The 16,676-nt window shown below is 43.6% G+C and overlaps 1 protein-coding gene across 2 annotated transcripts in view; it reads right to left on the bottom strand.

Annotated features, from left to right (window-relative positions):
- Positions 1-1,096: 1,096 nt before the first annotated feature.
- LOC125458335 (docking protein 3-like) overlaps positions 1,097-16,676 on the bottom strand; it is a 36,229-nt gene continuing 20,649 nt past the window's right edge. For both annotated transcript variants that reach the window (XM_048543538.2, XM_048543539.2), the window contains 3 exons: positions 12,138-12,246; positions 8,063-8,238; positions 1,097-2,655 (listed from right to left, as the gene is read on the bottom strand). In XM_048543538.2, coding sequence (XP_048399495.1) covers positions 1,702-2,655; positions 8,063-8,238; positions 12,138-12,246 — 1,239 coding nt within the window. In that variant the 3' untranslated portion in view covers positions 1,097-1,701. The remainder of the gene's footprint in view (positions 2,656-8,062; positions 8,239-12,137; positions 12,247-16,676) is intronic.

The following is a 16,676-nucleotide window of genomic DNA, read 5'->3' as shown; positions in this document are numbered from 1 at the left end:
CCTTCCTAAAATGAGGCGACCAGAACTGAAAACAATACATCTACTATTTACATTTTACTATTTGTCAACCATCAGACAGAACCAAGCAGAATTCCCTAAATCAAGGGATTTAATTGATTCCAATTTATATTTCAAAGATTTCAGGATCGGTATTCTAACTCACTGTAACTGGGGTGACATAGTGGCCCAGTGGGTAGCATTGCTACCTCACAGCGCCTGGGAGCCAGGTTTGACTCCAGCCTTTGGTGACTGCGTAGAGTTTGCACATTCTTCCCATGTCTGTGTGGGTTTCCTCCCACAGTCCAAAGATGTGCAGGTTGGGTGGATTAGCCATGGGAAATGCAGGGTTATGGGGACAGGGCCGGGGCTTGGGTCTGGATACGATACTCTTCTGAGAGTCAGTGTGGACTCACTGGGTTTGAATGGCCTCCTTCCACACTGTAGGGATTCTATGATTATTGCACTCCCTGAGTCTTTGAAATTTTAACTTCAGACCAAAATTCCATCTGCTATGGTGGGATGTGAACACACTGTGGTCCCTGTATTACTAGTCCATGACAATATCACTATGCCATCAGCTCCCCTCCTCAGTCTTTGTCTATGTAGTGTTTGTAGCTGAAATAACTGCATACAGGCCAGTATCTTGCCACTAAGTCCCCCTTTATTTACACAGGAAGAGTCCTTGACACTGATCCAGTTCCCTCAGAGCCAGCTCTCAGAGTGAGCAGAACCTCTGACACTCCTGTTTATATCTATCACCCAGGGCTCCCTGATTGGGCCGAGTTAGCAACCCCAATCAGGGAACTCATATGCCACGAAGTCCAGCTGGCTGACCTCATTCTAATCACTGCAGTCACCTTTTTAACTGCGCTGTGTTTGAACAGGAATATTCTGGCACACAAACGGGCCATTTCTCCGCTGGCAGGAGGAGTGTTACTAAGTGGACCAGATTTCTTCCGAAAGAAGCTGCGGATGTTGTAAATCAGGAACAAAAACAGATGTTGCTGGGAAAGCTCAGCAGGTCAGGCAGCATCTGTGAGGCGAAAAACAGAGCTAACATTTCGGGTCCAGAACTCAGTCCTGAGGAAGGGTCACCAGAGCCGAAATGTTAACTGATTTTCTCCTCACAGATGCTGCCAGATCTGTTGAGCTTTCCCAGCAATCTCTATTATTGTTTTAGGTTTCTTCCAGTTGCCTATAGTGACAGCTGGTTATCAGTAAGGTCAAGGCCCTACACATAATGAATAGTGGCACCAGGCTGTGAGAAACACAAGGCAGTGGAGTTCCCTTCCTTGAACCTGCCAGCTCCTGTACAGTCACTAATTCTTTTTCTCCTAGAGCCTAGAGACATGAAGAAACTAGGCGTTGCCAAAGAAAGTTGGAGTAGGTCATTTAGCCCTGCCAGTCAACAAGACCTTGACTGATCTGATTATGATCTTCACTCCAACTTCCTGCCTGTCCCGCTGACCTTTGTCAAGCTGTAGATAACAATAACGATGGTCAAAAAGACGTACCTCTTCATGTTACTCGGACTGCACTTACAGATTCACTAGAGAAAATGATAAATATTAAGAAGTAATCATTGAATGTCTGTAAAATGATAAACACTGTTAGAGAAATTATTTCTATTTCAATAATCATTTGACTACATAACTCACCCAGCCCTGCCCCCACCATCCCACAGCCACCCACATCCCCAGTTCAATACTTTCTCTGCAGCTCAGATGATCTGCCAAGCTTCTCCAGTTTGCCTTCTCGTGCTTTACTTAATTCTTTGGAGTACAGATCAGTTAGAACCTCTTGGATACCAGCTGGAAATTTTGCCTTTGTGGCTTTAGAGGCTCCGGAGCTTAAGGAAGCATCTCTTTCCTTGTGTTTTGCCCCAGGAGGAGCTTGGTGTGGCTCAGCTTCCTCCCTGGCTGCAGGCCCTTCATCATGATCACGTTCAGAAGTCAACTGATTGTGTTCAACTGCAATGTTCTCATAATCTGGGACAGAATCTGTAGGAGAAGGAGGGTTCTGGTCTTCAAAACTACTCTGTGAATTTTCACAGGTTGACTTTTGTATGTCTTTGAGAAAAGATGGTTCTTCCTCGAATGACAGCAGGGATTCTATATCGGAAACATTCTCATACACTGGGTCTATAGAAGAGTCATCACTGTAACTATCTCTGTATGTTGTAGAATTAACTGTCAACTCATCCACAGTGACTTTTGTTGGTTTTCCTTTCGGATATTTGACAGTAGCATAAACTATTTCACCTGCACCCTCCCAATCACTGGTTGTAGGAAGATTCCTTTCAGCTCCTTTAGCCCCAGAAGGTGTATTGCCTTTACGATCGCGATTTTCTTTTCTCTTCTTAACCTTTCGATTTGAGTCTGTGCCCTTTGTGGGAGGCATTCTTCCACCTGATGACGATTTTTCACCAGAAGATTCCTGAGCAAGGGATGCTACACTTAGCAGTTGTCGACTGGATGCTGTGGAAGCCTCAGAGCTATCTGAGGTTAAACTTAATCGCTGCTGTTTCTTCTTGGACTCCTTTTCCTTCACTGCTGCATCAATAATGTGGAAAATTTCTTTGACTGCTTTTGTTTCGAATAGAAAAAGTCCTTGTCCTGAATCACATCTTCTTCCTGCCTCAAATGTAAAAGTTGCCTGATGAGAAAGAAAATATCAGTCAGATGTTATGTCAGAATACGATTATCATTTGACTACATTCAACTGCATATACCATCATAATTTTAAAGACCAGATATATAACCATGGCACGGTGGCTCAGTGGTTAGCACTGCAGCCTCACAGCCCCAGGAATCTGGGTTCCATTCCACCCCTGGTGACTGTGTGGAGTTTGCACATTCTCCCCGTGTCTGTGTGGGTTTCCTCTGGATGCTCTGGTTTCCTCCCACAGTCCAAAGGTGTGCAAGTTAGGTAGATTGGCCGTGCTAATCCGGAGAGCCAGGTAATGTTCTGGAGACATGGGTTCAAATCCCGCCAGTGGAACTTAAATTCAATAAATGTCTGGAGTTAAGAAATCTAATGATAAAGAATCTGTGAATCTGTTGTCAATTGTCAGGGCAAAAACCCATCTGGTTCACTGATGTCCTTTAGGAGAGGAAACTGCCATCCTTACCTGCACTGGCCTACATGTGACTCCAGACCCACAGCAATGTGGTTGACTCTGATTGCGTCTGGGCAATTAAGGATGGGTAATGAATGCTGCCGAGCCAGCAACACCCTCATCCCTTGAATCAATAAAGGAAATAAATTATTGTGGTCTGTGTGCATGGATGGCCAAAGGAAGAGCTAGAGTGGTCTATTTGGCCTGTGATCCCTACTCTCCCATTCAATCAGACCAGCCATGGATCATTTCAGCTCTGTATTCCTGCATAGCCCCCTCAGTCAATGACAATCTAACTCTGGCTCAAAACTGTCGAGAAATTCTGCATCCACCCTCTTTGGGTGGCTCACAGCGCTAGGGTCCTGGGTTCGATTCCACCCTTGGGCGACTGTCTGTGTGGAGTTTGCACATTCTCCCCGTGTCTGCGTGCGTTTCCTCTGTGTGCTCCAGTTTCCTCCCGCAGTCCAAAAATGTGGAGGTTAGGTGGATCAGCCATGCTAAATTGCCCTTAGTGTTCAGGGGTGTGTGGGTTAAAGGGGGATGGATCTGGGTGCGATGCTCCAAGGGTCGACGTGGACTTGTTGGGCTAAAGGGCTTGTTTCCACACTGTAGGGAATCTAATCTAATCTAAATTGCCTGTAGCATGCAGGCCCACTGGCTATGGGGAATGCAAGAATCCCTGAAAATTACAGGGGTATGGTAAGGAGGTAGGTCAGGGTTTGGAGGGTTGTTGTGTCTTGATGGGCTGAATGGCCTGCTTCCCTCACTCCCCCCCCCGCCACTGTAGGGATGCTATGATTGTAAAAGCTCAGCCTTCAAGTGAGCCATGCAAGTTGAGTTAGTCACATCACCATGGGGCCTTTGCACTGGAACACTCTCGGTCTGTGTCTGGAGAGTACTCTGTGCTGTCTATATTAGTTTAGCTTTAAATAAACAATCAGGAAATCACCAATAAGCGGAACCCTCATCCCTCAGTTGCCTGACATTTAAGTGATGAAGAGTAATATGATCGGCTTTCCCACGAGCTCACATTTGCATGGGGCCGAATGTTAATTCTGTGACCAGAATTCTAGCTTTGGTGAAGCAATCTCTTACCTTTGATCAAAGTGACATTAATTAATCAGAACTAGATGAAGAGGAATAATCTGCATGAAGGAATTTTATTGCACATTCCACCGTCTTTAATTTGAAAGGAGAAATATTGCACAGTTTTACCTTCTCACATCCATAAAACAAACCAAATGAACAATTTATTTAAATGATTTGGATGTAAGGGATCAAACCGTAATATTTCTAAGTTTAAGGTTCTTGAGTAGATTTGTAGGTCGGGTTGTGGGTGTCGTGGCTCGCCGAGCTGGTTCATTGGTTCACAGACGTTTCACTACCCTGCTGGGTAACATCATCAGTACAGCCTCCGCTGAAGTGCTGTTGTATTTTCTCGCATGTTATTTGAATTCTGGGGTCTGCTGGAATTGGTGACCTGATTTCTGGTCTTCCTTCGCAGTGGTGTATATATAGAGTCTAATTCTATGTGTTTATTGATGGCCTTCTTGGTGGAGATACAGGCCTCGAGGAATTCCTGCGCAGGTCTCTGTTTGGCCTGTCCTAGGATCCTGATGCTATCCCAATCCAACTGGCGTTTCTCCTTATCTGTGTGAATGGAGATGAGTGAGTACTGGTCGTGTCTTTCTGTTGCTCGTTGGTGATCATGTACTCTTGTGGCCAGTTTTCTTCCTGTCAGTCCAATGGAGTGTTTATCGCAGTCTCCCACGCAGAAACGATACAACAGGGGCTGCACTGATGATGTTACCCAGCAGGCTAATGCAACGTCTGCAAATTAACAAACTAGCTTGGCGAACCAACCAAACACAATATTTCTAAGTTTGCTGCAGGCACTAAACTAGCTGGGAATACAAGTTGTGAGAAAGGTGCAAGGTTACTTCAAGAGCACTTGGACAGGCTAAACAAACAGACACAAACAAGGCAAAGGAAATATGATGTGAACAAATGTGGATCACTCATTTTGACAGTCAAAACAGAAAGGCTGAATACTTCTTAAAGGGTGAGGGATTGCTGAGTGTTGCTTTTAAAAGGACACAGATGTCATTGTCTTTGGGTCACTAAATGCTTTGGTGTGGAGGTACCAGTTTTGGACTGGGGTGGACAAAATCAGAAGTCCAACAGGTTTATCGGAAAACAAAAGCTCAGAAAGCTTGTGATTTCAAATAAACCAGTTGGACGATAACCTGGTTTTGTGTGAGTTCTCACTAAAAGCTGACATGCAGTGCAGCAAGTTGTGAAGGAGGCAGACTGTAAGCTGCCAATTCAAGGTAATTTGAACGTAACAATTCTGTACAACCTCGGCACGACCACAGCTGGAGCATTGTGTCTGTCTCTGTCTCTGTCTAAGAAAGTATGATACTGACATAGACGGAGTTCAATAAACATTCATGAGATTTCTCCCTGGGATGCAGGGTTGTTTTGGAAAGAGATTGAGGAAGAGGTCTGTAATCACTGGAGTTCTGAAGAATGACTGGCAATCCTGTTGAAACTGATAAAATTCTTACAGATTGTAACAGGATAGATGCAGATAGATATTTCCTTTGGTGAATCAGGATTATGACGGTGGATGTTAAGAATTCTGTACTTAGAGGTCTGTAGGAGCTCTATCATTGAGCATGTTCATGACAGAAATCGCTGTGTTTATGGAGACTAATGACATGAATGAGGATGGAGAAAGTCCAGGAAGGTGGTATGGTGGTAGACATTTTATGAGGATTGAGGTGGCCGCATTGATAAATCACTGAAGGCTAACACACAGGTGCAGCAAACTCTTGGGAAGGCTAATGGAATTGTGAGCATTTATTGCAACAGGATTTGAGTGCAGGGGTAATGAATTCTTGCTTCAGTGTATAGGAGCTTGGCTAGGCTGCACCTGGAATACTTCCTGTAGGCTTAGGGCTTCCTAACTCCAGCAGAGATATTATTGCCATAGAGAAATACTATGAAGGTTCACCAGACTTGCTCCTATAGAGAGAAATTGGGCAAACTAGGTCTGTAATCTCTAGAGTTTTGAAGAATGAGAGGTCATAGAAAGAATCACAGAGTAATATGGCATGGAAACAGGCCCTTTGGTCCAACTCATCCCTGCCAACCAAATATCCTAAATAAATCTAGTCCCACTTACCAGCATTTGGCCCACATGCCTCTAAACCCTTCTTATTCATATACATCCATTTGGCTTTTAAATGTTGTAATTGTACCAGCCTCCACCATTTCCTCAGGCAGCTCATTCCACACGCGCACCACCCTCAGTGTGAAAATGTTGCCCCTTAGGTCCCTTTTAAATCTTTGCCCTCTTACCTTAAACTTCTGCCCTCTAGCTTTTGATTATCCCACGCCAGGGAAAAGTTCTTGTCAATTTATACTATCCACACCCCTCATGACTTTATACACCTCACCCCTCAGCCTCCAGCACTCCAGGGAAAATAGCCCCAGCCTATCCAGCCTCTCCATATAGCTCAGACTCTCCAAACTTAGCAACATCCTCATAAGTCTTTTCCGAACCCTTTCAATTTCACAACATCTTTCCCGTAGGTGATCTTATTGAAATCAATGAAATACTTAAAAGGATAGATAGAGTTAATGCAGGTGTGCTCTTTCCCTTAGTTGGGACTCTAGAGCCACAAGGCACAATTTATAAATAAGAGAAAGTTACTTACATCTGCGAAAAGGAGAATTCTTTCTAGGCACAGTGTTGTGAACCTTCGGAAAACTCTACCACAGAGGCCATGTGGCAGTAAAATCTTTGTGTATGTTTTGTAGAGAGATTGAGAGATTTCTGATTACCAGTGGCATACAGGTTATGGGCTTGAAGGGGTGAATAAAAGGCACCAAAGTGTTTGGTTAGCCATAATCATACTGAATGCTAGGGCAGACTTAATGGGCTAAATGGCCTTTTCTTATTCCCCTGTCTCAATGTTACTTGCAGCAGATTGAATTCAATGGCAAGTTTAACTTGATGGGCCGAAGGGCCGGCTCATGTTCTTAAAGCTTCCACAACCAGCATGCGTGAGGCTAAAATTAGGCTGCATCTACTTCCCACTTAATTCCTCCCTTATCAGTTCACCCTCAGTGATAGTCAACTTGGCTGAATCTCCCACTATTAGGCACGCGGGATGCTGTTTCCATTCAATGTGGGAAGCCAGTGATGTCACCAGTTCCATGGTATGATTTTAACAATTGCCCTGGCCCAGGCTCATCTGGTGACAACCCAGACAGCTCAAGTCTCAATGGCGGGAGATGTCAACTACAGAGAAAATGGCCATCAGGTGTTGAGTGTGTAATGAACCGCCTGTGGTCAGGAAGGGCAGGGCAGCACCTCCCCACCCCCCAACCCCTGCACTGATGCCACAATTAGTTCCTGGGCATCTACAGCCCTGATCTAGTCTCTTCCTGCACTGGTTAGTTCAGCGATCACAGCCAGAGATCTCTCCTACCTGACACTACTGTCCTAAATCAATGGAGCCCAATTCCCACTGCCCTGACCTGAGGGGACTAGGATTAGGGGGACTGACCTGGATTATTTATATGAGACACAGGAGTTAAAATGGCCCGTACTTTATGGTACGGTCCTCAGAATGGATGCCCATTCCAAATGCGCCTCCAAATAAAATCAAGGCTTCAGGTTCTTTCCTGTTGTAAATCACTTCACTGTAATACGAGATTTTGACCTCGTTGAGATCAATGTTACTTGGTTCACTGTCCTTCCCAAACATTCCTGTAACGTTTACTGTTTCTCAGGTTAGGCACATTCATTCATTTTAATGGCATCTGACATTGGCAAAATCATTAGTTTCTGAAAATTACAATAATATCCAAGATAAACATCAACACCAAGAAAGCAATATTGCAGGAAGAAGATTCAAGCAGATATATTTTCACCTGATCTATTCCATATCGGCGAAGATAGTTATAAGGCCATTTGTAGACATCTTGTTTTGTTCTGGGATCTTTCAGAATCAGGCTGTCTTTGCCTGGTATTAACACATAGGTTCCATGAAGCTCACATCTCATTGAAGCTTCAGTCTTCTGTACCGTCACAGTGAATTGATTTACAGCTGTTAAATACATTTCAAGTCATTTAGTGATAAGGAACCTTTTTAAAAAATAAACAAAAGAACTGCAGATGCCGTAAGTAGGAATACCAAAACAGAAGTTGCTGGAAAAGCTCTGCAGGTCTGGCAGCATCTGTGGAGAGAAATCTGAGTTAATGTTTTCGGTCTGGTGACTCTTCCTCAGAACTCCAGATGCTGCCAGACCTGCTAAGTTTTTCCAGAAATTTCTGTTTCAGTTGTTAATATTTAACTTAATGTAGTCTTTCACACAAACAGAATATTTTTCGGGATCAGCACTCTCAAAATATCAATGGCCTGACATTCTGCTGAGACTTACATAAGAGTTCTTCACTTTTCCTAAACCTACTCTTCACAGAATTTTAGTGGCATTTTCCTTTGCAAATGTTTTAGTTCATTTTGTTCTTGAAATAAGTCCATCAAGTTAGAAACTCCACTGATTCGCCCCCAGTGACCCTTGAGTTCAATGTCTGTTCAGAAAAAGCAAATAACATTGGTGAGAATTGTCCCACTGATCACATCCACCATCTTCACAGGCTGAATCCAAGGCATTGTTGCTGCCAACATTGTTCCACAGATACACGGAGTTTCCTTTGCACATCTGGTGTCAGGATGGAAACAACTGGAACAAATGTCCCAGTCACTGGGCTGTTTCTCCAGCAAATGCTATTACTCAACAAATTAAGGACCATGGTTACTGAGAAATAGAACTCATATCTACTGTCAGCAAGGTGGCTCTGACTAGCTTTCCTCAAAGGATTTACACTTGTACTGGAAGAGGGTAATTTATGGTGAATCTATGGCCTCTCAAGGGCACTCCTCTATTGTCAAAGTTAGTGGTATCATCTTTCCTTGTTTTACTCTTTCACTCCAATCAATGCCAAATAATTTCCATCTCTTCCCAACCCTGGGTTGGTCCAGAAGAAATTTCTTAGCTACCTGTTCTTCCTTATCTTCACGGCGATCCTTGGCAAAATGACTTGTGGGCAAAGGGGGCCAACTTTCTTGAGTACACAAATAACGCCCCAACTCCACTCTTGGTCCCCGCTTTCCCTCTATCATGTCAGACTCTCCGTCCAACATCCGGGGCCAGGCTTTTGTCCTTCGAGGCAGGGATCATGATATGGACCATTCCTGAAGTTGCAAAAACCACCTCCTAAGAGGCACTGCCTGTCTTCATTTGGGGAGCTAGAGTAGACACAGTAAACTGAAACTTAACAATCCATGGCTCAGGTTGATAGAGGTGGTGGAAGTTATACTTCTGCTTCCAGAAGCAGGAATGAAGGGATACCAAGACAGGCCTGGTTCTATTCACAGTGGCAGAAGCCCAATTTTGTACCCTGGCTCTCACTATTCAACACCTCTCAATCCCCTTCAGCCCCACGCATATCCTCTTACCCAGCATCCACTATGAACTTATGAATCCAAGAATGTGTTGGAATGTCTTTGAGATGCTCATAAAACTGTTTAAATAAACTAACATCCATTCAAAAATCTCTTCATATGAATGCAATCCTATTAAATGCTCATAAAACTGTCAACAAAATAGCTAACAGTCTGTTTCACAGTTCTTTCAATATGACCTACCGGGTTGAACCCATAAGTGAAGTTTAGTGCTTAGTCAAACACCTCTAATAGAATTTGACTACATAACTGATTCAACAAAGCCTCCAGAGATGAACATATTAAAATTTTAAGTAGTGAAACAATGGTCAGTTTTCTGCCTGGGCATTCAAACAAAGAAGTCAGCTCTCTGGTTAGCCATTTCAAAGGCTCAAGAGATGGCTAATCTGTCAATCAATGCAAAGATTAAAGCACAGGATCCAAATATTATTAAAATGTGAATCTCAACACGTTTGGCTAGAGAACAGCACTCCATCTAATAGACAATATGTTCACTGCCCTTTATAAGCTTCCCCAGTACAGTCTTAGAGATACACAGCATGGAAACAGACCCTTGGTCCAACTTGTCCATGCCAATCAAGTTCCCCTAACTGAACAGGTCACATTTGCCTGTGTTTGGCCCACAACCCGATGAATGTCTTCTATTTATGGACCTTTGCAAATGTTTTTTAAAATGTTGTAACTGTACCACTTCCTCTGTGGATCATTCCCCACATGAACCAACCTCTGTGTGTGAAAAGGTTGCCCCTCACGTCCCTTTTAAATCTTTCTCCTCTCACCTTAAAATTACGCCCTCTAGTTTGAACACCCCCATGATGGGGAAAGACCCTTGCTTATCCACGGTCCTCATGAGTTTATAAGCCTCCATAAGGTCAACCCTTAACATCTTACACTCCAGGGAATAAAGTCCCAGCCCATCCAGCCTCTCCTTATAAAACCCTCCAGTCTCAGCAACATCCTGGTCAATCTTTTCTGCACCCTTTCCAATTAATAATATCCTTCCGATAACAGGTTGACCAGAACTGTACACAGTACTCCAAAAGTGGCTAAATTAATGTCCTGTAAACCGCAACTTGATATTCCCAACTCCTAAACTCAATAGCCTGAGCGAAGAAGGCAAGCATGCTAAATGCCACCTTTAGCAACCTGCCTGCATGTGACAAAGCTTTTAGTGAACGCTGTACCTGAATCCCTCAGTCTCTCTGTTCTACAACACTATACAGGGCCGAACCAGCAAACTGTGTAACTTCTGTCCTTTTTTGTCTTACCAAATGCAGCACCATGCATTTAGCTTCTGAAACCTCTGATCCAACTTTCTTTACACAGACTTCTGAAACTCACCCACTTCATTTAAATTTTTAAACTCCAGGAAGTCCAAAATAACATGCAAATCCCAGCGTTTGTGTTTGTGTATCACACCCTTGAACACGCGTAATGGCCCAGCCTCTACATCCTTCTCTGGTAAAGAGTTCTCCGTGAGAAGGAATTCTCCTCATCTCCTCAAAAAGGCAGCCCCTTCTTCTGAGACTGTGCCCTCTGTTCCCAGTCACTCCCGCAAGGGGGACCAGAGTTTCAAAACCTATTCTGTCAATTCCCCTAAACAATGTGCATGTTTCAATGAGGAGAAAATGATCATTTTTGAAGAAGGCTCCAGACCCGAAACCTCAGCTTTCCTGCTCCTCTGATGCTGCTCAGCCTGCTGTGTCCATCCAGCTCTACACCTTGTTACCTCACTGTTTCAATAAGGTTGCTTCTCTTTCGACTATATTCCAATGAGTTCAGGTCCAATCTTCACAACCTCTCATGAAATAATCCTTCCATTCCTGGTCTCAGCCAAGTGACCCCTCTATTAACTGCCTCAAATGTGAGCATATCTTTCCTTAGATAAGGTCCCAAAGTTGTTCAGAGTATTCCAGCTCTAGTCTGAATGGTGCGTTGTGTATCTTTAGCAAAGCCTCCTCACTTTAACATCTCACTCCCTTTAAAATGTTCCACTTGCCTTGCCTTTGACCTGCTGAACCTAGACGTTCACTTTTTATGATTCACATATGAGGACTTACAAATCCCTCAATCTCACAGCTTCCTGCAGTCCGATCCTGTTTAAATAATATTCAGCTCCTTTATTCCTCTGGCGAAAGTTCAGTATCTCACAACTCTCCACACGATGAGATAATGGGAACTGCAGATGCTGGAGATTCCAAGATAATAAAATGTGAGGCTGGATGAACACAGCAGGCCAAGCAGCATCTCAGGAGCACTCTCCACACGATGTCCACATCGCCCGCTCACTTTCCCTGCCAACATCCCTAGCGGTCTGTTTGTATCACTTTCCTCACTTGCCTTCCCACCGATTTTCATGTCATCTGCAAACCTGCCTCTATGACATTCATTTCCCTCGTGGGTCACAAGTTGCATGTACTAGACATGGACATGAATTCACACTGGACAGCACATTTTCCTTATTTCATTTAATACTGCACCTTGAGGTATTGTTGAATAAAGTTCATTTTCTTCCATTATTAATGAGTTACCAGGCAATGTGGCCCTGGATGCAGAAATATCTTCATCTGGTTTTTTTGTACTGGTATTCTGAGAAAGTAGAGGAAATGAAAGATCTAATTATACATTTAAAAGTCAATCATGCATGTCAGGCCACAAATGTAGCATTCCAGTGTTGCTCGGGGCTGCTCAGTAAAGCCCAGTGTATTGAACTAACAACTGCAATGATTCCTCCAAATCAGGGGGAGTTGGCTGAAACTGCAGAGACTGAGGAAATGCATGCTGTGTTCTGAAAACAATGCCAGGCAATTTTTTTTTTCCTTCACAGATGATGCCAGACCTGCTGAGCTTTTCCAGCAACTTCTGTTTTTGTACCAGGCAATGGCGCCCCTGTATTACTTACGGCAAAGCACGCAGGCGAAGCATGGCTTAAAACATGTTAAAGTGTAAAGTTTTAAAGGATAATATTGTACATTGAATTCTCTGAAGCACGTCTGTCATCGCACATCCAAATGAAGGAAATGCACTGTTCTTAGATTTTCAGAAATCATTTCATAAAATGGAAGGCCACGTCACAATGATAATATCACCAGGGTCTTGTCCTGAGATTGCAGTTTGAATGCCATCACAGCAGACAGTAAAAATCTGAATTTAATAAAAATCTGGAATTGAAAGCTAGGCCCATGCAACCATTTCATAGAATAGAATCCCCGTGGTGCGGAAGCAGGCCATTCAGCCCATTGAGTCCACACTGACTCTCCTGCCCAGACCCAGCCCCCACCCTATCCCTGTAAACCTGTATTTCGCACGACCAATCCACCCTAACCTGCACATCTTTGGGCCATGGGAGGAAACCGGAGCACCCGGAGGAAACCGGGCAGACATGGGGAGAATGTGCAAACTCCACACAGTCAGTCGCCCGAGGGTGGGATTGAACCCGGGTCCCTGGCGCTGTGAACAGTGGTCATTTGGGGAATGGAGTTTGCCAACCTTCCCTAGTTTGGCTTACTTGTGTTTCCAATCCCACAGTAATGTGTTTAACTCTTAATTATCGTCTGAAATGGCCTCACAAGCTTTATATATCAAGGGTCTTGTCAGAAATCCCCCTGTCCCATACAAGAATAAAAGCAAACTCTAGAAAGTTACAGTCACCGGGGAAGTGGTACTGGATTGGAGTTTTCGGCCCAGGCCCTGACCGACTCCATCCTTGGGTCTTTAAGTAAAAGTGATTAGTGAGAAAGTTGATGACACGGTTTGAATTTTCCAAAATTTATCAAATCTGGTGAAGGTTCCATTAGATTTGAAAATTGCAAAAATAGTTCTTTACAGAAAGCAGGAAGTTATGGATCAAGAGAGATAGTAGAAACTGCAGATGCTGGAGTATCTGAGATAACACAGTGTAGAGCTGGATGAACACAGCAGGCCAGGCACCATGAGAGGACCAGGAAGGCTGATGTTTCAGGTCTGGACCCTTCTTCAGAAATAAAGCTAAGTTCTGGATCAAATTGCTTAACATGTGTCACTGTGTAGATGATAGAATCTATCATTGAAGATAGTAAAGCAGGGCCCTTTGAAAAGTTCAGGGAGTTCAGGCACATTCAACGTGTTTTTGTGACCAGGAACTCGTCTAACCAATCTGCTGGAGTTCTTTGAGGAAGTAACATACGTTTTGAATAGAGGGGAACCAGCAGGAAATGCGCTATTCTTAGACTTTAAGAATTCATTTCATAAAACGTCACGTCAAAGGTAACTGGAGAAAATAATATGTTATGTTGTGGGCGAAACATATTGGCTGGATAGAACATTAGTGAGATAATAAGCATCATTTTCTGGTTAGCAAGGTGCAACAAGCAGTTTGTCACAAGGATCAGTGCTGGGACAAGATAATAAAATGTGAGGCTGGATGAACACAGCAGGCCCAGCAGCATCTCAGGAGCACAAAAGCTGACGTTTCGGGCCTAGACCCTTCATCAGAGAGGGGGATGGGGTGAGGGTTCTGGAATAAATCCTCCAAGTTTTACACAAATAGGAAAGGTTTAGAGGGATACGGGCCAGGAACAGACAGGTGGGACTGGTTTAGTTTGGGATTATGTTTGGCATGGACTGGTTCTGTGCTGTACAACTCCATGACTGAGGGGTGGCTGGCAAATTTGCTGATGACACAAAGAAAAGACCAGAAAGCAAGTTGTGATGGCAACATAGGGAGACTACAAAGGGATATAGACAAGGTACGCTGGCAAAGATCTGGCACATGCAGCACCTTGGGACCAATTATCTTTCAGATAAAGGATATTCTTAGGTTTTAGATACACTTAGACCAATCAGGAGTATCTCAACCTTCAAACCTGTTACTGTCTGCTGGTGAAGAGCTCTTTCAGCTTCGCTGCTTTAAATGCCAGTCGCAGCCTGGTTTAATCAGGTCTGTTGACACCACAGGATATCAATTTGTATTCGTTTATTAGGCTCTAAGCAGGCTCTTCTTATGCGCTATGTCTGAAATGATGGTGGTCTGAGTGGGTAAATAACCTACTCTTTTCTAATTGCTGGGTCAAACTGGTTAGAAAGTGATGTGCACTGTACAATAGAGATAATGGGAACTGCAGATGCTGGAGAATTCCAAGATAATAAAATGTGAGGCTGGATGAACACAGCAGGCCAAGCAGCATCTCAGGAGCACCTGAGATGCTGCTTGGCCTGCTGTGTTCATCCAGCCTCACATTTTATTATCTTGCGCTGTACAATAGGTCTTTTTGGATTTTTTTTATAGAACCCCTACAGCATGGCCCTTTGGCCCAACAATTCTGAACTGACCCTCAGAGCACCCTACCCAGAACCATTCCCCGTCACCCATCTAATCTACACATCCCTGAACACTATGGGCAATTTAGCACAGCCAATCCGCCTAGCTGGCACATCTTTTGGACTGCAGGAGGGAACTGGAGCCCCTGGAGAAAACACACACAGACATGGGGGGAATGTGTAAACTTCACACAGACAGTCATCTGAGGCTGGAATCGAACCTGGGTCCCTGGTGCTGTGAGGCTGCAGTGCTAACCGCTGAGCCACCGTGCCACCTCCAAAACATTGCAACCAAAGGAGTGCACTAAATGCAAACTGGAATTCTACTGACAGAAGCACATACGTCTGTTTGGGTCCTTTGGAAAATAAACTTCAATCATGCCAAACAGCCAGTGAATTTATCACTTTTGGAAAAACAACTTGCTTTTAAGTTTGAGCGGAAGCAGAGCTAATCTCCAAAGGACCTGAACACAGCAGGTCCACAGATCTGTTCAGGTCTACTTTTGAAAAGAGCTTTGGATTTTCAGGTCTTTTTGATTTTCGGAGGTGCGGATTAAGGATGTACGATGTGAAAAATGCAAAATTGTTCACTTTGTCAGGAAGAATAAAAAGGAAGCTGATTGTTGAGAAATTGCAGTGCCCTGAGATTCAGAGGGAGCTGGCTGTCCTCACACATGATTCACAAAGGGTTAATACGCAGGTACAGCAAGTAATTAGGAATGCAAATAGAGTGTCATCATTGTTTGAGAGGAAATCAAGAGATGGGTCAGCTTCAGTTCCAGGCTCATTGTGCAGTGTGTACAATATTGATTTTTTTTAAAAAGATTTTTAACGTATTGGAGGTAATTCGGAAAAGATTCACCAGACTAACACCTGGAATAGGCAAGTTGTTTTATGAGGAAAGATTAGACAAACGTGGTTTCTATCCAGCAAAGTCTAGGAGAGTAAGAAGCAATATGTTTGAAATGTAAAAGATGCTAAGAGGTCTTGACAGGGTTGTTTATACTGTAGTGATTAACAATAGGTAGGATAAACATTGAAAGCCGTTAGCTCATACAATAATCAAAGATTGATTTCAGGTTAGGTAACCCTGGGACTGAAACATTTTAGGGGAGTTCAGAGAAAATCTGACAATATAGTTTCTCCCCGAGAAAGGAGTTTTTTTTTCAGAGTAGTCGGGGACTTAATTTACATCAATGCAAAAGTTTATCTTGCACAACTTCCCAGCCAGGAGTATTTGGTCTGGAAGCTGCAGTTGATAAGAAGCTGTGAAAATCTCAGCTCTCAGCCTTGTGGGTATTCTGAAAGGAAGACTGCACAGTTCAGGGGACAGAAGGAAGAATTAATGAAGTCAAACTTAAAAATTTGACATAAAGGGGTAATATTTCTGATTGTGAATCACCGCAAGGTGATGGCTTTGGACAGGGGGCAATTGATTCAAACTTTGTTTTGCTGTGTGTTTCAAGATCAGTCCAGCTGTGTTCTATATCAGATAGTTCTATAGTGTAATAAACTTGTTCTGTTGTTAAAGCCAGTCTGCGACCTAGTGTGATTAGGTTGCAGTGAATGGTGGTCTCACTGACTGATCCCTCTTTCTTAAAAAAAATCTACAAAAGCTGGCTTCACTCTGAGGATAGACCCGTTCCCTAGTACCACCGGCTGCGATCGTAACATGCGACAAATAAATAAACGAACACTGCATAAGCAACTCAACTCCAAAG

Source organism: Stegostoma tigrinum, chromosome 13 (genome assembly GCF_030684315.1).
Source record: "Stegostoma tigrinum isolate sSteTig4 chromosome 13, sSteTig4.hap1, whole genome shotgun sequence".
In the NCBI taxonomy this organism is placed as follows: Eukaryota; Metazoa; Chordata; class Chondrichthyes; order Orectolobiformes; family Stegostomatidae; genus Stegostoma; species Stegostoma tigrinum.
Note: the sequence above shows the minus strand (reverse complement) of the source record. Positions and strands in the feature narration are given on the sequence as shown.